This window comes from Crocodylus siamensis, chromosome 6, assembly GCF_052110815.1.
Source record: "Crocodylus siamensis isolate JL-2025a chromosome 6, ASM5211081v1, whole genome shotgun sequence".
NCBI lineage: Eukaryota > Metazoa > Chordata > Crocodylia > Crocodylidae > Crocodylus > Crocodylus siamensis.
Window position 1 is genome coordinate 69941181 of NC_143400.1, and position 26585 is coordinate 69967765.

Consider the following 26585-nt stretch of genomic DNA (forward strand, 5'->3'; position numbering starts at 1 on the left):
AAAGAATTTTTTTCAGCAGTTCTATAAACAATTTTATACATGGCATTTCTATACTACTGTTGTAAATGTCTTATTACTCTTAAATTCATTCTTCTAAAGTACTGATTTTTTCCTCAGGAAATAATAGTATTTGTACAATGTGGGTTCTGAATAGATATAAAAATATACATCTTGTTTGCCAATACTGCATTATTATGCCCATTTTACAGAGGAGAAAATGAATTATCAATTAAGATAGTTAAAGTTACGGCTGTGTCTGGAAATTACTTAAGATGAATTAAAACTCAAGATCTTTTTATAACACTGACATTTCTTTAGAGAAGGGACTTCAGTTCCAAAGGACATTAAGATGACTTTTCATTAACAGATGAGAGACTTGAAATGTCATGATACCGAGACAACTCATCTCATACAAAATCTGAAATCATATGACTCTCAGCTGAAGATTACAGTCACTCTTGGTTAATGCCCATGGAACAGTTCCAGCACTTGAAGAAAACAAGTCATTTGTTTGTTTTTATGAATTTTCTTGTGGAAAATTTTAAAAAGTCTTTAAAAAAACTGCAGGGGAAAAGCGTACCAGCTAGATTCAGAAAGGCTATGCAGTAGACCCTAAAAGTTACAAAGACATCCAAAGACAAGCTCTTAATTTCTAGAAGCACTGGTACACATTCAGGGGTGTACTTGCTGGCCGTGTTGGTCTCAGACAAGGATTCATACAAAAAACTAGAACTCTTGGTTCCAAAATGATACCTTTTGTCAGACCAGCTGGTACATAGTCAGGGTATCAAACTCCGAGTTTTCTAGAGGCGGAACGGAGCGAGCAGGGGCAGGCGCGGCAGCACGCGGGGCCCTGGGAGTCTCTTGCTTCTACCTAGGGGGTCTCACATGGGCCCGGCGGTGGCTCTTGAAGGAGCCTTGGACTTTCGGGGACTGTTTCCGAGATGCAAGCAACCAGACACCGCAGCCTCGTAGTCCTCCTCCTCCTCTTTTATTCCCAAGCGTTTTCCGCGCTTAGTGAAGAGAACAAATAACAACAGCACCTCTCGCTCCCTTTTCCGAACCACAGCACCTGCCTCCCGGCACCTGTGTTCCTCGGCAACTTGTCTCTTGAGGGCCGGAGCCGTCCCCGTCCTACCTCCCCGAGCCCTCGTGCTCAGGGCCTGGGGTCGCCGGCCCACCGGCCGGCTCGCACATAAGCCTCCCGGCCGCCAGCGGCAGCTCTCGCACATGCTGCCCCTGCGGGAAGCGGCTGCAGGCGCGGAGGCTCCGCCCTTGCTGGGCGGCCCGGGGCGGGGCCGGGCGCGGAAGCGGCCGCTCGCCCTGCTGTCGGCTGGGCTGGGGGCGCTCCGGGGCTGGGCGGCGGCGGCGGCGGCAGCGGGGGGCCTGGCGGGCGCCATGGTGCAGCTCTACAACCTGCACCCGTTCGGGTCGCAGCGCGTCGTGCCGTGCCGCCAGGAGCCCGCGCTGTGCTGCTGCGGCGGCGGCGCCCTGCTGGTGGCCTGCGCCGCGGCCGGCTGCAAGGTGGAGGCGTTCGCTGTGGGCGCCCGGGAGCGCTGCGACCCGCTCGGCTCCTTCAACACCCTGGGCCGCGTGCTGCGCATGGCCTACAGCGAGGCGGGTGCGTGCGGGGTGGCGCCGGGCCGCGTGTGGAGCCGGGGGCGGCAGCGCTGAGCCCCGCGGAGCATCGCCGGCCGCGCTCGGCCGTGCCGGGGCTGGGGAGCGGAGCTCTGGGCTACGAGCAGTTGCACCCGGCCCTCGGCGCCGGGTAGCCGGGCCTCCTGCCTGGCGGGGACCCTCCAGCTCGGGTTTCCGAGCAGCCGAGGCCCCTGGTGCCGCAGGAGCGGTGTCACGACGGGTCCCCGACGAGCAGCGCTTCCGCGTGGGGCGAGCTAAGTCTCCCTGGCAAACTTCCCGTCGTTTGATTTTCTTGCCCAAACGAGCGAGTGACTAGCAGTGCCTTTCTGCTCATCCTTTTGTAAATCCTTGTCTGCAGTGTAAACCTAGTAATCAATTAAAGCCAATCCGAGGAGGACACTTGCTGCATGGACCCTCCTTGGACTTGCTACAATTCCTTTATTTTTTAGTAAAAGGAACACTGTTCTCCGCTCCAGGTGATTCTTCCCTGTTGTTGTGGGAAACAGTTTAGAAGTAGAGTGAATTGCAGCGTTATGCTGATCTGTCTGGAAAAGGCCAGAGGTATTTGTCTGCTCTATTCTTGGAGCAAATTTGGTGGGTTTGGTAGCTATATTGCGCTAACTTGAGTTTCAGAAAAGGTTTCCAGAGCATTATCTGTAGGCAGTAGGAGAAAGTAATATCAGGATGAGGGAATAAAACATTTGAGCCTTTATTTCTTGTACACCTATTGAAGTCTAGATTGAGTGGAGTTGTAAGTAACCGTATAGTGTTCCTTGCCTGCACATCTGCATCCTCATCCTCACTGAGGTACTGTAGGCCTCTACAGACCTCTAAGTGTATGCTGTCCCTGAGAGGTCTCACTGAAATATTTCTACCTAATTTAAACAAATGTCTCAAATTCACAATTCTGTTTCATTAAACTATGTTGTGCCTTTGCACAAGAGTACAAATTATTTCCAGGCTAAGCTGTAGTATTACTATGGTACTGTTGCTCTCCTTTTTTCAGGAGACTATCTGGTAACAATTGAGGAGAAAAACAAGGCTACCTCCCTGCGAGCTTATGTGAACTGGAGATGCATGTCAACTGGGAACTCTCGCGTATGTGTCCGGATGGTGGGTCACGAAGTGGAAGAGTCCTATAGTGCACTTTCTAAAGAGCAGATGTCCATTGTGGAAATGCCTCTTTCAGACCCTCCGCTCTGCATCTCTTGTTGTCCTGTAAATGGCGATCTTCTTGTGGGCTGCAAAAATAAACTGGTCATGTTCTGTTTGAAATACCTAGTGATAAATCCTGATTTCAGTGTATTGGACTTCGAACGCTCCTTAATTTTGCACATAGACAATGTCATCCCGGCAGAAATTGCACTTTGTGCTGGGTATGTAGCCATAACAACAGAATTGGATGTTTTAATCCTGAAGCTGAAATCAGTTCAAAAAGGTGCAGATGATACTGAACTTTGTGCACACAAGATCAATGCACCAGAAAAGCTTGTGGATGAAGGTAAACTGGAATTTAATTTTCCTTTCCCTAGAGTCTGGAGATAATCTGATTAATTTCAAAATGTGCTCTAACAGGTTGATTTCCCCTCTCCCCTTCAAAAATGTTTATGAACATCTTTGAAGTGATGGTTCTTTTTAAATATGATTTCTGATTGAAACATTTGTACTTGCTAGAGTTATAAATAACATCTAAAATGACTACTGAATCTGCAAACACGTAAATCAATACTTTGTACTTCAATGAAATTGCATATGTATACAAAGATAAGCACTTACAGGATTAGACTCGAAACTTGAAGAGAACTGAGAAAATAGTTTTTCAGTCTTTTGTTTTCCATACTTGACATTATTTTGGGTAGCTGATTTCAGTGTTTCTTTGCATAGTTAGAGAAACATGCTATAGAAGACTGGTGATGGAGTCCAGTCTCCAGCTGTTGCAGGCAACCATATCATAATTAGTTTTTCCATTTTGGAAAATACCCAATAAGTGCTACAGGAGTAGAGGAAATATTTTTCATTTGTTTTGAAAATATATATATATTTTAAAAGCCATAAAAATAAACATAACGAATGATTCCTCAAACTAGAATTAAAAAAAAAATACAATGCAGTAAAAAAACTAAATTGATGGCTTCTCTTTTAAATCTGTTTCTCACTGTTTGCAAGGCTGAGCCTGAACTTCCTCTGATGGCTTCCATGCTCCTAGTGTAGTGCTTCCCAAACTTTTTCCTCAGCATGGTCCCTCACTTCCACCCCACACTGATGTTGTGGGGTTGCGACCCACCATTTGGGAACCACTGCTCTAGTGGTTCTTTTTACTTAAACAATACATTGGTAGGGGTAGATTTCTTTTGGCATGTTTTGGGGCATTGCTTTTCTGAGGAATGTGATGCCCTTAGTTTTATTTGAAGAATCTGTTCCTTCAAAAGCCATTTTGCAGTTCTTGTATTGGGCTAGACACCTTTTTTGTGTCCTATCCCTTGACTCTTAGGTAGTTTCGCAAGAAAATTTATCAAGACGCAGCAAACTTCAGGTTTTCATTTAAAACAAACTTCTGCAGTTTTGAGGTGGGTGATACTAAATATGTAGCTTCACTTGAAGTGTTTAACTGAGTCTTCCGCCTTCTCTATCCTGTCGAGAATTGCACTGCAGTCATTTGGAAAACTGATACAGTATTTTAATTGTTAAGGTATAAAAGATGAAGCCCCTTCGGCATTCTCTTCCCAGTTTGAATCAGATGACTTTGTCATCTGTCAGAAGCCTATGGAGCTGCTTGGGGAAGAAAGTGAACTGTGTGGGATATCTGTCACACTGGAATCAACAAGGTTAAATACTGAAGATGCAGAACACTTCCAAGTGTGTTACATCCTATACCGGTAATAAAAATTTTTTGTGTTCCTGTATTAGATTACTGCTTTGTTTTTTGGGAACCTGGAAATAAACTATTGCTCACTTCTAATTTTTAGAACAAATTTCTGATTATTGGATCACAGTCAAAGTAGAAGAGTTTTGATTTGAGGTGGTTAAATCCATCCTTTGGTCTCAGAGCTTTTGAACTGCCTAGCCTGCAGTCAGTCTCTGTAGGAGAACGTGGCTTGTTGCTCCACTCCAGCATGGAATTACTTTGTATTTCTGGTGTGGATTAATTGGCTAGCTGGGTGGAGGGTGGATGGGGACCGTGTACTGCCACAGCACTTTCTCTTGCAGTATGTAGGAGGGTATGGAATCCTTGGTGTAGGCTCTCTTCTTTCTGACTCTCCTCTAAAAAATTGTACCTGAGCACTGCTACCATGGGGTTGTGGCCTTGTTCTGGTGCACTTGTTCAAGTGATGATCTTTATTGGTTGAGGCTACATAGTCTAATGGACAGTTCACTGGGCAGAGTATCAGGAGTTACTTTCCTTTGACTTCCTGAGACCTAGGATCTGACCTATCAGAGGAGTTTGAATATCTGCAGCATTATCATCTTCTGCTGGACTTTTAGATATGTGGTACCTCCGAAAATGTTTTTCTAGAGCTGAAAGGAGGGACAGTGATCAACTTTGGGAAATGTTCAGAACCCCTGTGGATTAAAAATTCATTAAGTAAAAGTGAAAAGTATTTAGGTTAGTTTGCTAGCAAAGCCATGAAAGGATGTAGTTAGGAACTTACAGAATTCCTAGCAAGAAATTTCAAAATAAGCCAGGAAACAGGGTGATATGTAAGTGAAGGGAAAGGATGGAGAAAAACGCTGGTTGTAGTTCAACTGAGTATAATAGTACAAAGTTAGATTTGGGATTCAGATTCATTGTAGTCTTACCTACATATACTGACCTCTAGTATCCAGTGCAAACAGACGGATGGAGGTCCTTGATCATAGGAGCTTGAGGTACATACAAGTATTGGAATCTGAGTATGCTATACTCTTCCTACATGAAATGTGCTAGTAGTTAGACAAGCAATATAATAGTCAATAGAGCCTTAATGCATCACCCTCTGTGATTATAGCTGTTTGTCCTGGTTTGGTATCTTGAAGTGGTTTATAATTGATAGTACATGAGGACTTCTTTTTTTTTTCCTCCTCACTTTAGACGGTTTACTCCAGATTTGTCATCTTTTGTCTTTTCTGTTGAAGAAACCAAGTTGCATTCTCTTCAGATGCTGCCTATGTACCAGACAGGTAAATAGAAGTGTATATATACAGTATACATATATAGTAACCAGCTTAGCTGGCTTCCATGGGTGCCAAGGTTTTTTTGCTACAGAAGTTCCGGGGGAAATCCTGCTTTATGTACCCTTTCTTTGTATGCAGTTTCTGTTTTGGCACTTCAAAACTTTAAGGGAAAAATAAGTTCCTCCTTTTCTTATGTTGAGCTTTATTAAAACCAGTCACAAACTCTAATTTTTTTTCCATGAAGTTTGTGCAGAATTTAATTAATAGAATATTAATACCACATCCTGTCTGTGTAGCGGACTAACTTCCAGTAGCGTAAAACCAAAACCTTACAGGCTGCAGTTGAGAGAGGAATGGTTGAAAAACACCTGGTCTTACCCAGCTTACTCTCCCTTTCAGTATCTACTGTTTGCCACTGTGACAATTCTTTTGTCCGTAAAAATGCTGGTCACAGATGTTAAATTTTTATTAATGTTAACACAAGACACTTAATTGCCTTTGTGTTCTGTTGGAATAAACAGTGGACACATAAGAGTGGCATATACAATCAAAATCTTTGCAAAATGCTTTGTAAGTATATAGTAAATTGACTATTAGCAATATTTCCTTCTTTTTATATCTAGGAAGTTTCACAACGGACAACAGAAAAACTGCAGCCAAGAAAGAATTGCTGAGTCTCTTCTGTTTTTTCTCTTTGCCTCATGTTGGGTATCTCTACACAATTGGGAATTTAGTGGAATTGCTCTCTACTTACCAATATTCAGAGAAATCAGAGCAGGCAGTTCTAACCCCTCAATTCCTCCATGTTATTACAAGGTACTATGTTTGGAGTTGTGTTCTTTGTATTCATGAATTCATACCTGCATTTCATCTTGTCACTGAAATCATCTTTGTATTCGTATCCCCTGTTGCACACCCCCTCCCTATTACAGTTCTTACCTTTTTTATTTTTTATTTTATTGCACTATACAGTCCTCTCTAAACAGCAAAAAATTAGTTATTGCCAATTTTCTTTTGAATTGTATTGACTTTTTTCTTTCCTTCAGTAATAGCCTGCAGTGTTTCACAGTCCGGTGCAGTGCAGCAGCAGCTCGTGATGAGGACCCATACATTGATACAACTGTGAAGGTGTGCTCCTAGTAGTCTTATGGCTGATGTAAACCTTAAAGTGAATATGGGTACTAAGAAGGCCTTTTCCTCAAATTGTTTAGTGTCTAGTCCTTAAGTTTCATTAGTTTCTATAGGCTGAAGCAACAGAATAACACAAAAAAACCATTAAAGATTTGGCAATGGTATAATACTATTGTTCCAATGGATACAGTACATATAGTGCTGTTCCAGTGGATGTGTAAACTAGCTTATGCAGGATCTATGACTGCTTTTTTAGAGCCTAAGCTATTAACAAACTATTTGCAAAGGCTTTATGGAAGAGTGTTTGCAACTTAATTCCCTTCATTCTTGTCATAGTCTGCAAGGTTCAAAATTCTCCTCATGGGAGCTGATGACCTCAGCAGATGTAGCAAATGTATCTCCCCTCTCTTCATTCGGTTATTTTTTAAAGTATCCTCAGATGCTGTAGGGTAAAAAGACCTAAGTTTGAAGTCTGTCCTCTCCATATACTGTTGATAAGTGATAACCTACTGAATTACGCAAGACTGAACAAGTATGTAAATATTTATTAGGACAGACAGGCTGAAGTATGCTTGAACTATGTAGTTGGGGAATTCCTTCTTTGGCAGTTCTCTAGGCAAGTGAAATAAGGAAGTTCAAAGGTTTGGAAGACTTGCATGCACTGTATTTGCTAGATTCAGGCAAGGTTTTTTACCTATTTTAATATGGAGTAGGGGACCCTTCATCTTGGAATCAAATGCAAGGCAATGGGGGAGGGTGGCAGAGGCAGCTTCAAAGCCGCAACTGCTGCCTGCCCTCTACCTCTCATCCTTGCTCCGGTGCTGGCAGGCTCTGTCCTGTTGCACCCTGGGGCACAGAGCAGAACCCCATCTGGCCTGGATGGCCCCATGCTTAGTTGCTTCCAAAACTGAGATTATAATTTCCCCATATTGAAAGCTCTTGACAACCATAGCTATACAGACAACTTTTAATTCTAACTTTCATAGCTTATTTCAGCAAGAATAATCTCCTGCCAATATAATTTTATTAGATGTACTATTTAAGAGAAACTTTTAAAGATAATTCACTCTTAACCCACATATGAGGTTAGGTTTTTTTCCCCCTCCCATGTGCCTCTCCTTTTTATCTTGGACCTCTGATTCTTAACTTTAATATGTTTTCTTTTTTTTTCTTTCCTTTTGCAGGCTTGCCCACCTGTGTCTTTGGATGTGTGTGCATTAAGAATGCAGCTTTTTATAGGGCTGAAAGCCATTTGTCACTTCAAAAACCATATAATTATTCTAACTAAGGCAGATACTGAAGATATTACCGAAAGAAGGAGGCCTTCAAGAAGACTCCTGTAAGTGCTGTAGTTTAGCATTGAAGTTTTGGGTTCAGATTGAAGGAGATTGCGTGAAGCATCTGTGCATCTCTTGGATATGGAATTCTGTTCAAAGTGGAGAATGATAATAACATTTTTGAATTGATAATGAGTCTCAGCACATCAAATGAAATGGTCTCTCTGCAAATGGATTTTTTTTTAAAAACGACAAAAACTATAATTCACCAAAAATTATTTTGGCAGCTATAACAAATACAAAATGTCTAAACTACAAACTTCAGGTTATTTAAGCAAAGGTGATGCATATTTAATGTACAGAACTAGGTGGTGACCTTTTATTATAATATACCTTTGGCCAATACCTTAAGAATCAAGCATTTTGAGTATTAGACATACTATTTTATATAAACCTTGTAATGAAAAGCTACTGAAATGGCAGAAGTGCAGTGATTGTTGTGTACAGTGCAAGTAAAGATATTGGGACAGATGATTCATTGGTTTAAATTGTTTAGCTCCTGTTAAGTCAATGGTATAGATTTTCATCTAGCTGAGGCTTAGCCCAGAGGTCCTTATCCATGACACTTTTTTTTTCATCGATAGCTTTGCCTGTACATGGAGTTATTCAGGAATGGCTATTGTGCTTTCAATTCATGTCCTACTCTAATATGAATTAAATTTCAAGGTAAACAAGGCCTAAAAGGTATATTTGTATATATGTGATTTTTTTTTTTTTTTGATCAGTTGTGAAATTGATGATAACTTGTGTTCATATACATAACCATTTGTTCAGACAGCATCTCTTCTTTTTACTTCTGTCTCTTTTCAGTTCGAGAAAAACTGGTAGTGTTACACTCACGGCATCTTCCGAGTCAGAATCTGGCTGGAATTTATATATAGTGAACACTATTTCAACTATTCAACTTTACAAAGAAATGGTATTGCTCACCTGTTTCTGATTCTTTGAGATAAAATACAGTATAATAGATTAGAGGTTTGTAACCTATCTTAGCTGTGGATATCTTGCATGCATTAGTCACAAATAAGTAAGACCTAAGTATTTCCTGTATTTGTTCCAGGTAGACTACAGTAGGACGTATGAAAACTCAAGAACTGAGAGTTGTATCCATCTTTTAAGCGAGGCTCATTTATTAGTCCGAGCAGCTCTAATGGATCCAGGTCTGATGGAATTAGAAGAGGAGGAGGAGCTCCTGGCATCATTCAAAGAAAGTTGTGCTCTCCTAGGAGACTGTTATAGCAGGTTTGTATTAGTACATCACTTCCACATCCACTGGTTTGTTTTTTTTTCAAAGGTGTCCTCCTAGGGTCACTTCTGAAGAAATCTGGATCCTTTTATTTTCTTTGCAATGCAGGTTTTAAGTAAATACATTCTGGTGGGGAAACCAGCAATTTTAATTTCAATCACTTAAGCTTCCACTCACTAGGTTTGTCTTGTCTTGACTGGATATATACAGATGTTGAAATGTTGTGAGCCAGACCATACATATTGGGGTGAAATTTTTGTTTACAGAGAATGTTACAATGGTGCCTAATTTTATTTATTGCATCACTTTTAGGTTTGACACAAAGGATTACCATCTGTCCCTGCCTTACTACAAAATGTCTGATTTATCCATGACTGAAGTTTTGAAGAGAATGGACTCGGAAGAGGACAGAGCACAAAAATATCAGAGAGGATTTATTTTTTACTTAAATCATTCTCTTTATGAAGAATTAAATGAAGAATTAAGTAAGGTAGGGGTGTGAATTGTTTTTTAATGTCTGCTTAGTGCTGTTTTTGGGGAGATTGTAACATTTCTAAAAGAAACATTGATTAAATCCTATAAAGCTGTCCATTTTCTCATTCATTTATTATTCTCTTTTTCTTTGAGATGCACAGAGAGTCTTTCTGGTTTTGTTGTCTACATAGCAACAAGGTCTATACAAATATAGAGATTAGTAGTGAAATTCTTCTCAAAGAACATCCAGGATGCGTTCTCCAGGGACAAACAGCAGTGGCACATGTTAGCAGTACAACATGTGCCACTGCTGCTTGTCCCTGAGAAATGCCTGTGCATGCATGCTCTGGTGTGCAGCACATTGCCCTAGGTGGGGTATGGGGAGGCTGGGGCTGGCCCCAGCAACCTTACCTGGGGTTCTGAGGGCCTCCAGGAGCTGGAGCCACAGCAATTCGGCAGCACAGAGCCTTGCCGGCAGCTGGAGCATGGCTCCAGCCAGCCAGATTCTATTTCTGGCAGTGCATGCTGCCGCCACATAACACATCCCACTTTTTTAAGGCACCATTTTTTTTTATACTGGCCTCTCCCAGTGTCAGTCCCCCTCCCCCTCTCCCACACAGCAAAGTAACATCACAGGGAATGCCTGCATATGTGGTGTGCAGTGCCTCAGACAGATTTGCAGCACTGTATACTTCATATCCACACTCGTCTGGATGCCCTCCCCATGGCTTTTGCCACTGTGATGCTTAAAATCTATATCAGAACCTTTTTTGCTACCTACAATAGTGAAAAAATCAAAACCATGGATCCACATGCCACTTAACATTAAAGGGTGTTAAGATTGCACTCTGGGTGACGGTCACGTACCTCAGGGAGATTTTTGGTTTAGTCTGCTCCACTCTGGTGTATGAAAGAGACTTAACTACACTCAACTTTCTTCTTTTATTTCTTTCTCCTGATGTATATCTGAAAGGTTAAGGCTACTTTAAATGACTCCTATTTTAATAGGAATCCGCTGCAAAAGTGCTTCAAATATTCCATCTTGCTGAACCAAATCAGTTACCTCATGTCCTTTGTAGTCCTTGCATGAAGAATGTATGTCCATCAACGGCCATGGACTATCTGCAGAAAGTGGAAAGAATTGTGCCAGCATTGGTGGTGACACTAACAAAAGCTGCCATGGCTCTGAAAATGGGAGACCTGGAGACATATAAACGTGAGATGGATCGCTATACAGAGGTACAAAATATAGCACTTGGCACCAGTTGGTTCTCATTTGAAGCCATGCCCTTTGTTAAACTGAAGCCAGTAGACTTGGCACATGGTTGTACTTAACAACCCACCTCTACTGCACTGTTCCCATACTTACCAAAACCTTTCAGTGTTCGTAGTATGAGCCCTTGTAGAGTCATGTGGAGGTAGCATCTCCTTGTATTGAGATTTCTAGGGTCAGAAGGGACCTTGTAGATCATCGAGTCCAACCCCCTGCTCTAGGCAGGAAAGAGTGCTAGGGTTAAGTAACCCTAGCTAGGTGCTTGTCTAATCTCTTCTTGAACATCTCCAAGGTAGGGGAAAGCACCACCTCCCTTGGAAGCCCATTCCATATACTTATTACCTTGTCACATTGGCAACTCATGTTCATTTTTGCATTTACCAAGACTCTGAGATCCCTTTCCATTGCCATGGTACTCAAAATGCTACTTCCCAGTCTATAGTTGTCTTGGAGATTCTTTCTCCCCAGGTGCAGTACCTTGCACTTATCCTTGTTAAATTGCATCTTGCTCTGATTCGCCCACTTCCCCAGTCTATCCAAATCCTCCTGGATTCACTCCCTGCCCTCCAGTGTGTTGACTGAGCCCCATAGTTTGGTGTTGTCTGCGTGTTTGGACAGAGTGCTTTCAATCCCCTCATCCAAATCACTGATGAAGATATTGAGTAGCACTGGTCCAAGGACAGAGCCCTGGGGAACATCGCTGCCCATATCTCTCCAGGGAGAAACCACCCAATCCACCACCACTGTCTGGTGTGCATCCCACAAGGCATTTTTTTCACCCACCTTACTGTGAAAAAATCCACATCACAGTACTCAGTTTGCTTGTAGGAATTGGGTGCGACACTGTGTCGAAAGCCTTCTTAAAGTCCAAGTAGATAACATCTACCTCCACCCTGCATCTAAGCACTTTGTGGCCTTGTCATAAAAAGAGACCAGGTTAGTCAGGCAGGATCTGCCTGCTATAAATCCATGCTGGTTTCCCCTTAACATTGTATTACCACTGACCCCTCCACAAATGTGATCCTTTATGATCTTTTCTAAGGTCTTGGCAAGAATAGAGGTGAGGCTAGCTGGCCTATAATTAACTGGGTCCTCCTTCCTCCCCTCTTGAAAATAGGGACCACATTGGCCCTTCTCCTGTCTTCTGGGACCTGTCCTGAGTGCCATGAGTGCTCAAACAGTTGTGCCAGTGGTTTCACTATGGCATCAGTCAATTCCTTTAGTACCCTTGGGTGAAGATCGTCGGGGCCGGCCGACTTAAATACGTCTAACCCCTGCAAGTGCCCCTTCACTAAGTCAGCACGAACGTACATGGATTGGTATTTCTCTCAAGCCAGATTAAAGTCTTACTGGGAAGTGTGTTTGTATCCATGTCCAGGAACACAGATGCAGAGAAGTCATATAAAAGCTCCACCTTATCTACCCTGTCTGTTATGAGCTGCCCTAGACCATTCTGTAGAGGCCCTATGTTACCCTGCGCTTGGCCTTCTGTGCTCCCTATGTACTTAAAGAAGGATTTTTTCTTGCTCCTTAAACTTTGTTGCCAACTTGAGTTCAGTATCTGCTTTGGCCTTCCTCACTGATTCCCTGCAAGTGTCAAGCCAAGCAGATGTACTCCTCCTTGATGGCTGCCCCCTGCTTCCACAGGCTATAAGCCTCTCTCTTTTCTCTGAAGGCTCTCCTGGATTTCCCAGCTTCAGCCAAGAAGGTTTTTTGGCTCTTCTGCCTCCATTTGTGTGAACTGGGATGGTGCCTCTCTGTGCCTGCAGGATCAGTCCCTTGAAGAACTCCCACCCTTCTTGGACTCCCAGCTCAGAGATGTGATTATCCCCCAGTCCCACCCTAACTAAGTCTCCTGAGCTTGTTGAAGTTGGCCTTCTGGAAGTCTAGGACTTCTGCCATAACTAGTTGTCTTTCCCACTTTTTGCCAGCTAGTCAATCCTATCAACTGGTGGTTGCATTATCCCCTAGGTGACCTTGTTCCTGTAGAATCCACCCACCAAGTTCTTCCCTGTGGCCAGCATCATAGTTAAGTAAGGCATTTCCCCTAGTGGTACTGCATACCTCTGGTGTTAGGTGCAGGTCCTATATGCAGGTTAGGAACCTATGTGAATGGGCAGACCTGGCCGACTGCTCCTCCCAGCAGATGTATGGGTAATTTAGGTCACCCATGACCACTAGGTCCTTTGAGCGTACTGCCTTTGAAAGCTGTTTCCAAGAATTCTAGGTCTAACTCCTCCTCTGTAATGGACCCGGGTACCTTTGTAGTGGACCCCTTTCACCCCTACCCCCCACTACCCTTTCACCCCTACCCCCTTGTAATCTGACCCATAGGACTTTGATCTGTCCTTCTTCTGATCCCCATCTTTATTACAGAAGATGTATATAATGTTCCCTGACATATAGAACAATGCCCCCCACCCCACTTTTTTACCCCAATCTATTCTGCCTGTATAGCCTGTAGTGAGTCAATGCCCACTGCCCAGTTGTGGGAAGGGTCCCACCAGGTTTCTGTTAGTCCAACCAACTCAAAATCTTTGTCTGCAAGCAGGAGTGCAAGTTCCTCCTGCTTGTTACCCATACTTCTAGCATTAGTATAGAGACACTTAAGCCCACCAAATAGGTGCCCTTAGTACTACCCTATCCTGATTCTTAGTGGACTCCTTAGTACTTACCTGGTCAATTCCAGCATGTGGTTCGTGGCTTGTTTTTTCTGGTCTTGTCCTGACTTTAACATCCCCATCCCCCAATGAATTGGAATTTTCAAAAGTACCTGATCTGTTTGATTTTTGGCTTCATGGTCAAGTTTGGTTTTCTTTTTATATGCAGATTTGTGGGGCAGAACAATGAATAAATAAATAAATAAAACATAATAATATTAAGGGTGAAATTCAACCAAGAGTGGGAGACCTGTTCAAATCCACTATGCCATATTAAACAACATGATGGGACTGTGACTCCTTCATTTCTTAGATGCCAGTCTCATGTAGGGTAGTACAGTGGGTGGAACCAAGATGTCTGAGACCCATTAGTTTCAGCTCAGACAAGTGGCATAGAATATCTGCAACCACTAATCCAGTGCATAGCTTGAAATTGCAGCTGTGGACAAGCTATGGTATATTTCCCTCCCTTCATCCATCCTGCCTTTAAGGTGTATAAATAGTGTCCTTCAGTTTGAAAGTTGTACTAATTAATTGTCTAACTTGTAAATGGTTGTGTCTGTAGACCAAGATGGCTTACGGCTTTATTGTGGAACCAAGACTTCTAAGGCAGCAAAGAAGAGGACAGGTTATTCCAACTGAACTTGCTCTTCACTTGAAAGAGACACAACATGGATTGTTGGTGGCTTCAGTGTTGGCTTTATATGAGAACAGTAAAATTGAACTGGAAGAAGCAAACACTTATTTCAAGGTTGGTCTGAATTTAGTTTTTATTTTTTGCAGTCTTGCCTGATATTAATAGAGGGAGATGGTCAAAACGATCCAAGTCATTCTTGTTCAATCATGCACATGTGAAAATTTCTCCTGTATCAGCAGGAAGTTTAATGAAGTGGTTTCTATCTAAGTTGGGAAGATTATTAAATAAGGTAAGCAACTAGATTTGTTGTAGATGGCCCTGCACTTAAATCCAGATTAAACATAACAAACTTAGTAGATTTGTTTGAGTCCCTTTATTCTGCTGAGGACACCTTGTGCTCCCAGGTGGGGATTTTCAAAGATTACCAGAGGCAGGGATATCAAACACAGAACCAGTGGAGCCTGGGGTCTTAGATCAAGCTGATGTGCAGAGCATCTGGGATGTGGGCTGAACAGCACAGGGTGTCAGTCTAGGGTATGGGCTGCATGTGGTGCTTGCACTAAACTGTCCCTGAGCACTGGGGCCAGTCTAGATTGGGTTGCACTGGAGCCAGCATGCAGGGCAGGTCCAGCAGGATGTCACATGCAGCGTATCCTCCATGCTGCCCCTTGTGTTGCATGTAGCTTGTGCACCCAGTCCAGCCCTGCATGCAACGTATGTTGGCTCCACTCCAACACTCGCTTTGCTCCCAATGCATGGAACTGGCACTGCATGTTGGCTCAGGTACAAGTATTGATAGTGTGGAGCCCAGTCCAGACTAGCCCTGGAGGCACCCTGCAGGGTCAGTCTGATGGGACATCTCGTACAGCCCAGGCCCTGGAGTCTGTGCTGCATGTGCTGCAGTTCTAGTCCTTGTGCTGCATGCAGTGCAAGCCCCAGAGTGGGGCTGATGCATCTTGCATACAGGTCTGGACCCAGCATGGATGCAGCACTGGGGTTTAGCATGTATGCCCTGCTGGACTGGTCCTGCATGCTGGCTCTGATGGATGGTCCTGATCCAGGCCTTAGACATGCCCAGTGACCTTCATCCAGCCCCCGGAGCTGGATGTTCAACACCCCTGACCTAAGGGAATTAGGCATCCTACTCCTATTGACATGAAATGGAAGTTGGTTAAATAGGTCCTTTGGGCACTGTATAAAAATCTAGAATATGTTCAATAGTGAGGAGACCCCTCCCTTCCCCCATATTGATTCAGGTCTCCTAACCCCTTGCTGGACTATAGTCAGTGCTGAAAATTGGCACTGGCCATATCTAAAACTATTCAAAGGGGGCTTGCCTAGGTGTAGATGTATTTTAATGTCAGTCTTCTGGAGCTTCCTTTAAACTCTTTGCAATGTTAGCACTAGGCAGAACAGAATGAAATCCCATTAAGAATGGTTTTCTTGCTGCTTGAACCTGTAACATAGAATTAGCATTTTAAAATTGTTGCTTGCACTTCTTCTGTATTGTCTGTTACCATAATAATGAGAATCATATGCATTAGAAATGCATCAAGAAACATTTTTCCATACCCATTGAAATTATGTTAATTCCTAGTTCTGCTATTTATACTTATGTCAGTTGAAACTATTTTTTTGTCTTATTCTGGTGTACAGATGCTGTGTGGTAGGAATGATGATTCTGTCCCTCAGCTCTTAGTAGACTTCTGGGAAGCCCTTCTTGTAGCATGCTGTCAAGGAGAAGTTCTCCAAGAACTCTTGCTGAAGCTTATTTCACAGTATGTTTGGAGATTATCAAGGATGCAATATCCTGATACCATGCCATTGAAAACAACAGAGGATCTGGTAAATATACATTGTGGTTACAATGCTGAGACAGGAGAAAAGTGCAATCTTGTGTACTTTAATGCTGGACAAATTTTAATGCTGGACAAATTTTGTGCTTAAGACCAAGAATGAAAATATATGAGCTCACGTGTCAGTTACCAAGTGATAACTGCTAGCTTTTGGATTAAGTCCTTAATGCCATGTTGGGAGTCTCTCGTTCAGAAGCATGAATGAATTTAGAACCAGAGAAGCCCAGATCTTGACTTGGAGTTCTGAAATTAAGTTGCATGATCTCTCATTAGATATTTCAGTATTTCAAGGATGAACCTGACCCAGGATACCTTTTAGAGTGTTTTGGTACTTCTGTTCCACAAGAGTCTCTGGATTTTGTTTCCTTCTCAATTTGGAACTAACTTTCAGAGGATGCTAGGGCATCCTTACATTTATGTAAGAAAATTTTGAATATGCGTTTTAGGCAGTATTGTTTGCTTTCATGGTATTTGATATGATTTGTCTCGTTTTTTAAATAAACCAGTGGCATAACAGAGATGTTGACTTTTGAACTTAAAAATGTGAAATGTATAATTGAACTGTGCAAGGGTTCATGTCATGCTTTATTCAGTTACGTTATTTTGGACTAGTTAATCAAGGTAAACAGTAACTATTCCATTTAAAATGTCAGGGACTTCTTTCTCTAGAATTCATATGTGACAAAAAATGTAATGCCTTCATACATTACCTCTTTTTTTTTTCTTTCTTGGTTCAGATAAACTCCTGTGATCACTATGGGTTAATCTTCCCTTGGGTGATATTTATGATGTCACTGGGGCCTCGGTCTGCTAAGGTTTATCCAGAAGATCTTTCAAAATTACAGGTATGATGACCTTAAACCTGCACATAGCGCATGTCCCTTTTCCTGAAAAATGTATTGTATTTTCACCTTTTAAGCGTATGAGTAGTCTGCTAAAGCCAGGTGTTTACAAGGGTTTGAAGGGCTAGGACCTTAATTTGTGTATCTGCAGAAGTGCCTCTTTTTTTAATGCCCCATTTTTATCTGTATTTGTGTGTACAACTTAATTTCAATGCTACACTTACTCAACCAATTTTAATTTCAGCTTTTGGTTAACAGGCATTATATTGTGAATTGGGTTGTAATATTTGGCTTAGTTCAAGTCACTTCAATCATTTTCAAACTAGAGTGGACAAAAAAAATCTTTGGGGATTGAAGAGAGGAATGGCACTGGGAAGAGCCCTTTGTAGACTGCTACATCCTAAGCTGTTTAATGGTGGTATATTGTAGCATCTGTGGGCATGTCTACACAAGACACAGTGGCACAATAGCAAAAAGCCATGGTTCATTGCTACCACACAGAAATACTGCTGGGCACTAACCATGACACAACACTACTGCACAGTAGTTACAAGCTACTGTGCAGTGGCGTCAGGAGAAAAAAACTGTGTGGCAACAGCATTATGCAGTAATGCTGGTTACTGCTCAGTCATCTAGTACTTGCTTATGCGAGTACTAAATAACTGCAATAACAACTATACAGTATGCCACACATGTAGACGCAGCCTGCTTGACTAGAGTTTGGGTAAGAGGAGACAAAAGAAATGAGCAGTTGAGTAAATGTTGTCATAGGCAAAAATTGTTCAGAACTCACGAGAGAGACAGGTTAAGAGACGCTGACCCAGGATCACTTGGGTATTTAGTGATTTTATACTAGATAAATGTAGTTTAGGACAGATGTAGCTTATATGCGATTTAAAAATAAATCTATCTGCTTAACGACAAGCAAGGTATGCTCAATAATCATGTTAGACAGGATTCATATTAATATTAAGGATGAAATAACCTATTAACATGTTTTACATTTTCTAGTCTTATTTAGCAAACTTCTGAAGTTTGACCAAGTTTTAAAGTGTAAAAATTCAAGTTAATTTCAGAATCCTTGCTCTTCAACCTGAACTACAGTTCTTGCTAAAAGATAACTTTGTAGATGAACTAGGATAAGGGCTGCTTTGAAACTCAGTTTTTAATTCCAAGTAAAACATCCTTTTCCCTAGCAGGCTGGCTAACTGAAAGTCTTTAAAATCTCTAAAGATTTAACCTTACATTTATTTAAAATATTAAAACTTCTATTATTAATAAATACTTGATTATTTGGTTTGATGTGCTTTTATCTGTGTTGTCTTATCATTCATATTCTACTTCAGTATTAAAATTGGTACAAACATTTACTTTAACTTCTTCTTGATTTGGATGGGTCAGGCTCCCTGAACATTCCTTGGTCCTCGGATCATCTTTGGGGGTTAACAGCTTAGAGTTTTAGCATCTTTTTTCATATGAGAGGAGGCTCAAAACAGTTGCTGAGACTTTTGAATTCCCAGACTTTTTGGTGGTGTTGTGTAGGTAGGGAATAATTAAGATTTAATCCTGAGAAGCACCAAGTAGAGCTGGTGGTGAAAGGTGTCAGACAACATATATTGCCCCTAGAAAATGTTGATGCGTTGAAATTTGGTACCTTCTGCCAGAGCCGTCCTTAGGGGTGACCCCCTAGGGTCGGCTCTGCATCCTGCAGAGATGGTTGGATTTCACGAATGGACAAAGGAAAGCAGGCAGGTGGAAATGGATCTGGCAGGCGGGTGGAAACTGACTTGCCTGCCTGGCTCTTTGTCAGTTTTTTAGCAGTCCAAGCTTCCAGAGCTTCTCACTTTCAGTGCAGGCAAACGGAAAACCGCTTCAGACCAGGGCTCCCTAAGGTTGTTTTTCCCCTTAGTATTTCAAGAGTCCTAGCTTCTGTTGCAAAACAAAAACCAGAACAAAACCTGGCTTCACAATAATGACATCTTCTCTCTACCTTCCTCAGCACAGTTTTAGCAGTTTCATGGCTTTCATGTTGCTAGTTTTGGCCGATACAGGAATAGGCCAGAAGAGTGTTCCCAGGTGAGATTCCATACATGTTGGCCAGTTAAGGTAATGGCTGCACGTACGCTTAAATCCTACCCCATAAATATCCCAGTATTGTTTTAGGCAGACAAGGTTACTTGGGCAATGTGATGTCTTTTATTAGACCAACTGAATAAAAGATATCATATTTACCCATGTAACTTGATGTCAGACCAACATAGGGTATTTTACCGCCCAGTTTGGTACGTCTCGCACACTTAATTTTTTCTCTTTGCATGTGCGTGCATGCACACACATTGGTGTGTTTAAATCCTAATGCCATGGTTTCTTGTCTTCAGTCTCTTTTATGTGGTCCATCAGTTAATGTAACTTCAGTTCTGCCTTTCTTGGAGCCATTATTGGAAGACAGTAGTGCTGGCCTCAGTATCCATGTCCTTTGCACTACACGTATGGGAGAGTGTGAAAAATCCATTGACAAACTACTAGAGAGGTGTCCTGAAGCAGTCATTTCTTATGCCCAGCATGAGCTGAAAGATGACAAACGGGTGAGCACTTACCGGTGTTTTTTTTTCTTTTTCTTTTTTGCCTACCCAGTCAGCTGCCGAGTTAGTAGTAGAGTAACTTCCATTGAACAGAAAATCTTTAGAAGGACTTCTACCAGCAGCTGGAAAGACTGCAATGCGAGTCGGTATTGTTGCGTCTTATTAGATTTTCTCTTGGGAAGAGAGAGAACTAATTTCTAGGCTAACTGTATTGTGTGAAGCAGGGGAATGCTGAAGGAGGAATTATTATGCCTGAAAAGAACAGGATTTCATTTTTACTTTACTCTGTTTAAGACCCAAGTAAATGCAATGTTAAAAGTTACTGGCGTTGAAGTATTAAACAAAGGTACAAAGATCTCATAACAACGCTGTTTTAAGCATGCTGTACAGAACTATTCTGAGAGATTTTGCATGTGAAAAATCCATAACCATAATATTTTATTGACTCTTTCTTCAAATACATCTTGGAGGTTTTGGGGCATTTGGGAGTGGTTTTTTTTTCTGACCCACATACACAGCCCATCAAATGAGTGAAGTCTGTTCTTACAAGCACTAGGGGGTGCTCTCATAATTCTGATCTTGTTCTTGGAGTTTAAAAAAAAAAAGTCAGGTTGATCTAAAAATATGTTGCAGGCATCATAGCACTTTGCGTTGCAGTGCACTGTGTAAACCAGTTACTAAGATCATCTTCAATTACACCATTATTTTTACCACTTCTGATATTAACTCAAAGGGTTTATTTTTTAAAAGCTTGCGTTCATGATCCATTTATAATAATTGCTAATTCACTGCTTTGTTGTATGGATGAATTAGGCTCTGTGGTGGACAAAACTGCTTCCTGAGCTCTGTAAACGAACCAGATGTCCTGGAGAGGACTATTCCATCCTCGTTTCAGCCCTGAAAGGTAAAAGGCCTGATTACAATTGAATTGTCTATATAAAGCCTTTCTGCTGCATCCAGGGTATTTGAAGGCTGCTTATGGCTGCTTATCTTGAACTCCTGACCCCTTTACTGCCTGTCAGTTTGAGGAGGAAGGCCTTTATCCACTTGTAATGTTAAGGTAGTTATATACAGGCTAGCTGGCTATTTGGAGTACTACTGTGACTCGCGTGCCACTAAAATTATGGCTTGCATCCTTATTCTTAGTTCTGCATCATGGGGATTGAAAATTATTAATGCCGCAAAACTATCAGTTGTCAGTGATTGTATGGTAACTAATTTTGTGCCAAGCCCAGTGAAATTAAATCCTGAAAAATCAGGAAAACTATCTAACTTAAATTGAGAAATATTGGGGACCAGTGATTCAGACCATGCTAAGAATTACATTTGAGTGCTTTTGTAGTTGAATTGTTGACTGAACAAAACTGCACTGTGTTGCTTGTCCTTGGGATGAGACAGAAGGAAGCAGACATGCATTGTTCTGGGCTTTTTGGCTCTGTGGCTAAAGGAAGCCACTTCTTTTTTCCTGTTGAGACTGGAACCCTGGTAGAACTTTGACTTACAGTTCCTCCCATTCTTCCCCACCCCCACGCCCGCCAACCTTCACAGCTGCCAGGGTCATAGTACTCAGTGTTTCCAGGAAATCAACAACTGTTTTTGTAAGAGGTTGCTCATGTTTGGGGGGGAAAATGACATTTTATTTATTATCAATTACTATAAAAACTCCAACCTGAGATCTGACGGGATTGCAATAGTGTGATGGTCCTTGTAGTAAGTAGTGCATAAGATTTTGTTAGATGCTTTACTGTCTGACCACTATCTTATTTTAAGGGTTTGACACAGAAGAACATACAGTCAAATAATTTTCTCTCTCATATTGGCCCAAGTGCACTACAAGCACTTAACTGAAAAACAACTAGCATAGCTTTTTCCTTCTCACTTTGTATGGCATACAAGGTTCTAGAAAAATCTTTGGTAAGCATTGGTCTAGTACAGTGGTGATGTAGGACTTCTTTTTCCTGGTAGGCTGCATGGGCTGTGCCTGGCTGAGCACCCATGGTCTAGTTGAGGTGATGACTATGGTCAGCAGAGATGCCTTGGTGTTGCTACCATGATTACCTCCATGTCTTAAAGGGTTTCCCCAGTTCTATCACTTGCTATAAGCATCTCATATGAGTTCAGTCACAATCTTTGGGTGTTTTGGTGATTTTTAAATACCAAATCTAAACTGCTTCTCTTAATTAGAGCTGATCTGAAATGCAGTATTCTCTCTCTCTTTTTTTTTTTTTTAATACAGAAACTTTATCTGTTGTTGCCATGGAACTGGAATTAAGGGATTTCCTTAATGTTCTACCAGAGGATGGGACTGCAGCTTTTTTCCTGCCTCATCTTCTTCAGTGCAGCCAAAGGAAACTGCTAACCTAAAGGCAACCAGACGCTTTGCTACACTTAAATACCAGGAGAGCAACAGAGTAAATATGCAAAAAACTGGACAGTGGAACTATCCAGAAAATATTTTAGATTCAGCCTAGCTGCAAAACACCTAAAGTAGCGGTAGAAATATAACATAACGCTACAATGTACTGATAATGATGCAGTGACAATCATAACTCAAGACAGCATTAGTTTTGTAGATAAAGAAAGACATTTCCAATGCTAAAACATCGTTGTTGTCCGCAAACCCGTCTGTCAAGAGGAACTAAATGCTGTGTTAACACATGAAAGGATGAACAATTATTTGGGCAAATATCAGATGCAGCTTGGACACTTTGAGGGGCATGAGTTATTTATGGCCAAAGTGGTAAGAGACACGTTATACTCACTATCAGAGCTGCAAAACTCTGTAGTGTTCATGTAAAAATGAAAAAGAATACAGCTGTTATGGCTTTACCTAATTAGACCCTAATCACAAAGCAGTTAAACTTATGAACATGTATAAGTATGGAAGCAGTTCCTTGACTTGCTCTTCTGACTAGAATTCTGTGGAAGGTCTTGTGTTTAGAAATATGTATATTCTTGTGTAGTGTCATTTAAATTTGATTTGGAAAAACGAGTAGTGTTGAATGCATTGAGAGTTGAGGACTGTATTCAGCAACTGCATAAAAAATTTCAAGAGAAGTATTTTAAGTGGAATGAGAAACATGCACTCCTCTGGCTTGTTTAATATTGTCCACTTTGCCTTTCGCCCTTTACATTTGGTCTATAATGGACAACAAACATCTTTTAAACGAAGACAAGAACTAGTTTCCTACTACTTTCAATCTCTATCACCAACCCAGCTGCTCTGCACATCACCTTTTGTGTTTTCATAAATAGAAAATATCCTGTTATTCCTTCAACTGAGTTCTGGCTGAAGTAAATATAATTATATTAGCTAGTTAAAATTCAACTGAAATAACTCACTTTTTTATTTATAAACTATTTTCTTAAAGTTTTCTGTGGTTATATACACAGTAGTGTTCAAACTATGAACACTTTAGCTATGAACTAACTATAATCTGTAAACCACAATAAAAATGACTATTTGAATACCTAAATAAAGTGGTTCTCAGGAAGGTGGTTTGGGGCCAGGAGATCATTTGGTGGGTGCCATGAGGTGGGAAGAGATAAGCGGTTGTGAAGGAATATGTGCAGCCTCAGGCCAACCCCCTCTTTCTGGCCTGTGCTTTTATCTGAGTAATGGAAGTGTCAATGAGGATGAGTGGCTGGGTCTGATCAAAATCCATTTTGTTGGTTTTGGTCTTTTATTTGTGGATGGCAAGATTCTTCAGGTATATCAGATAAGGATATTGTATCAATCAGCCTATGTGGTGGCTCCAGGCCTGGGCATCAGGCTGAGAAACCAAAGGCCTTGAGTTCAAGTTACTTGCAGTCTCTGTTGACTAACCAAGGGGTCCTTGGCTGCAGCTAAAATTCCCCTTTCCCCCAGTTTTGGGCTGCTGTGGTGCCTTGGGCCATACCACATGGGGAGTCCAAGAGAAAGCAACCTCACCAGCCTGCTGCATGGCTTCTGGGTGGGGTATTGCGCTGGGTTCAAGGCTTGCTGTGACCTCTGTTGGCTGGTACCGTCTTGGGTGCAGCTAACTTTTTTTTCCCCCTCCTTTCTTGCCATTTTGGGCTGCTGCTCAATTCTGAAAAGTTGTGGAGAGGATCCCTTGAGTCTGAAAAGGTTGAGAACCTCTGGTCAAATGAACCATGGAATCCATAGTTAATCCCGAAGTATTAGAATCCAGTTAATCCATTAAAACTTGCAAAAAATACATTCCTAGAGAACATAATGAATAAACACTGGTTTGTTTCCTTTTACCTGTGACTTCTGAATTCTGAAATCATTTAACTCCCCTCTCCTCCCACTACCTCAAACAGACTTTGTTTATAATTTTTAGCAATACATGTCAGTAGTGAAAATAATTGTTTACAGAAGAGCCCTGTTTAATATGTACATATACCCATTCTTCAGGAGTTACATGGTAAATGTTGTTGTGATATGTAGATGTTACTGAACCAGTAGATGTTAGTAATCAGGAAACACCTGGAATCTTGAGGGGCTAGTTATACAAGAATTTATTTAAAAAACAGCAACTTTTTATAGGCTACATATTCACACAGCTGTCATAAACTATGGTCAGTAGGTTATCAGTGGGTCACAGAAACCTTGAGATAACCAGACTGCGAGCATAGGTGAGTCAGGAGATCTTGAGCCAGGAGAACTTTCTTATGCTTCCTTGAGCAAGGACTTCAGAGAATCACTCTGGGGAGCCAACTTCTGCTCTTTGATGTGGCAGCTTTATTTGTTTAAGTAGTGTTAGGAGTGGCGACTGCTTCTGTAAAAAGGCAAAATAGTGTTTGTAAAATCCATTATATCAGCACTACATGTTATTTGGGTCAGACAGCTTGTTTTAAAACATTTTTCCTACTTAATTTTTAACAAAAAAATGCTTCTACAAACCCTTATTTTCAAATGGAGTTGTACACACAACTGTCTAAAGCGCCTCTTAATACTCATTTGAGTATTTTGGTAGTTGAAAGCAAAACAAAATAAAAACCATAGGACAGGGAAATTATTCTGAAGTTTCCCCCTTTTATTTCATTATTTGCAACCAGCTTTCTTCCTCAACTAAAATGCCCTCCCAAGTATAAGAGCATTTTCATGTTATTTGTACTCCTGCCCTTAGTTATATCCTCTATCCACAAATTCCTCCCTTTATATTTGTTTCAGGTCCAGGAAAATACAACCACCACCAACTGGCCTTGTACAAAATGATGATTTCTAAAGTTATGTATTAGACTCCTTTGTTTGGCCATCTCCTCCAAAACGAGCCAACTCTGACTTGTAAAAATTACTGGTTATGCAGATGACCTTAGCTGAGTGTTTTTTCTAATTTTGCTTGTAATTATAGCAAATGGTAGCATGTGATTTAAAGATATTGGCAAGACTAATATTATAGAAAAGGTATTCAGGTGTTTTCTTCCCCCCTGAAAAGGATATTGTATGTTTTCAGTGAAGAGCCCATATTTTTAGGTACCTTATGTGTGGTGTGAATCTGTAATAACCATCGTTTAAAGCCCAATCTTTCATACGGTGCCATGAGCCTCATTCTAGAATCCCTCTGGTATAAAATAGCATGGCACAGTGCAGAGCTCAGGTGGCCTAGGTACATCTCTGTTATCTGGGGCTCCTACCTGGCTTAATGAGCCCTGCTGAGGGGCAGAATACAGTTCTGTAATTTATGCAGAGCTAGGTTGTGTGTCCATTCATAGTGCCACATTGCACCATGTATCTGTACCGCTAGAAACACTAGGGTTGCCTGGGAGGCCAGAAGTGGGAGAGCACAAGGGTAACTTAAAGCCACAGAATCAGCATCCTTCCTTTTGGAGTATCAATTGTGTTTGCCCCTTCTCAACACAGAACTTTGCACTGGTCTTCATTTAGTCCTTTGTAACACATATGCTCTGTCATGTCTCTCCTTTCTGTGGACCAAGCTTTCTGTTGTTTATGGCTAGGGCTATACCTTGCGGTCAGTGGTATCCTGAACAGGTCTGTAATTATTCTATGAAATCAGCTCAGTAGCTGTTAGTTACCTTGTTTGGGAGGACTGTATAGGTGGTTTCCATGCCGGCATGGATGTGGTCAGTCACATGACAGTGCAGCAGCCAGGAGCCAGGATACTTTGGAATCATTTCTACTGTTTGAAATGTCCCAGGGAACAGATCAAAAACATCAGCCCGGTAAAGTCCTGTGCGCTTCAAGAAAAAGGTGAGAATAGCAGTTTAATTGCAAGTATAATGTAGGGTAGAAATGGGCATCACCTTTTCTTGCCTTTATGCTGCCATAAACATTTTATGGTGGTACAAAGGTGAAGCAAAATGGACATCTATACCCTTTATCACTCCACAAATGACCAAAATTGCAAAGTTACTAATGGATTGCAAGAGCCTATTGTGGTGGACATCTCTTTGGTTGGGGCAGGAGGAAGTGGGCAGCCAGAGCTGCCCATCCTCTCCAGCTGCTTTAGAGGGCTGAGGGGCCCAATCCTGCACACCAGCGAATTCCCAGGCAGCCAGCCCCTCACGCTCCTGGAGGGCCTGCCTGGCCTCCCCTGCTTACAGAGAGTCACTCTAGGGAATCTCTGGATACATTTCAGTGAGCAGGGAAAACCCAGGGCTTCCTACTTAAAGACACCCTTCTGGTATCTCTTGGGTATGTTTCCTTAAGTAGGGAACCCTGGGCCTTCTCCACTGGTGGAGACGCAGACCTGAGTGGTGCAGGGTGTTGTAGGAGTCAGAGAATTCCCAGTGCCCTGTGCCTCGTGCCTTG

The 26585-nt window shown here is 41.7% G+C and overlaps 2 protein-coding genes across 2 annotated transcripts in view; one reads left to right on the forward strand and one right to left on the reverse strand.

The window, feature by feature from the left end:
• Positions 1-1289: 1289 nt before the first annotated feature.
• HPS3 (HPS3 biogenesis of lysosomal organelles complex 2 subunit 1) lies at positions 1290-23298 on the forward strand. The gene is made up of 17 exons (XM_090055904.1): positions 1290-1621; positions 2645-3139; positions 4328-4514; positions 5708-5796; positions 6414-6606; positions 6837-6918; positions 8106-8260; positions 9069-9177; positions 9319-9500; positions 9817-9994; positions 10987-11217; positions 14477-14662; positions 16205-16393; positions 17142-17249; positions 19625-19831; positions 20642-20732; positions 22065-23298. The coding sequence occupies exons 1-17, from the start codon at positions 1399-1401 to the stop codon at positions 22190-22192; spliced, it is 3033 nt and encodes a 1010-aa protein (XP_089912030.1). The 5' UTR covers positions 1290-1398; the 3' UTR covers positions 22193-23298.
• A 1016-nt stretch (positions 23299-24314) lies between these two features.
• CP (ceruloplasmin) overlaps positions 24315-26585 on the reverse strand; it is a 38659-nt gene continuing 36388 nt past the window's right edge. Inside the window, exons 18-19 of the mRNA XM_090055903.1 lie at positions 25850-26011; positions 24315-24591 (exon numbers count right to left, since the gene is read on the reverse strand). Of these exons, the coding sequence (XP_089912029.1) occupies positions 24514-24591; positions 25850-26011 (240 nt within the window). The 3' untranslated portion in view covers positions 24315-24513. The remainder of the gene's footprint in view (positions 24592-25849; positions 26012-26585) is intronic.

Excerpts from the sequence above, each read along its gene's own strand:
- HPS3 (XM_090055904.1), top strand. The coding sequence starts at position 1,399 with ATGGTGCAGCTCTACAACCTGCACCCGTTCGGGTCGCAGCGCGTCGTG. Across the intron at positions 3,140-4,327 it reads AGAAAAGCTTGTGGATGAAG|GTATAAAAGATGAAGCCCCT; the intron begins GTAAACTGGAAT and ends TTAATTGTTAAG. Across the intron at positions 6,919-8,105 it reads ACATTGATACAACTGTGAAG|GCTTGCCCACCTGTGTCTTT; the intron begins GTGTGCTCCTAG and ends TTCCTTTTGCAG.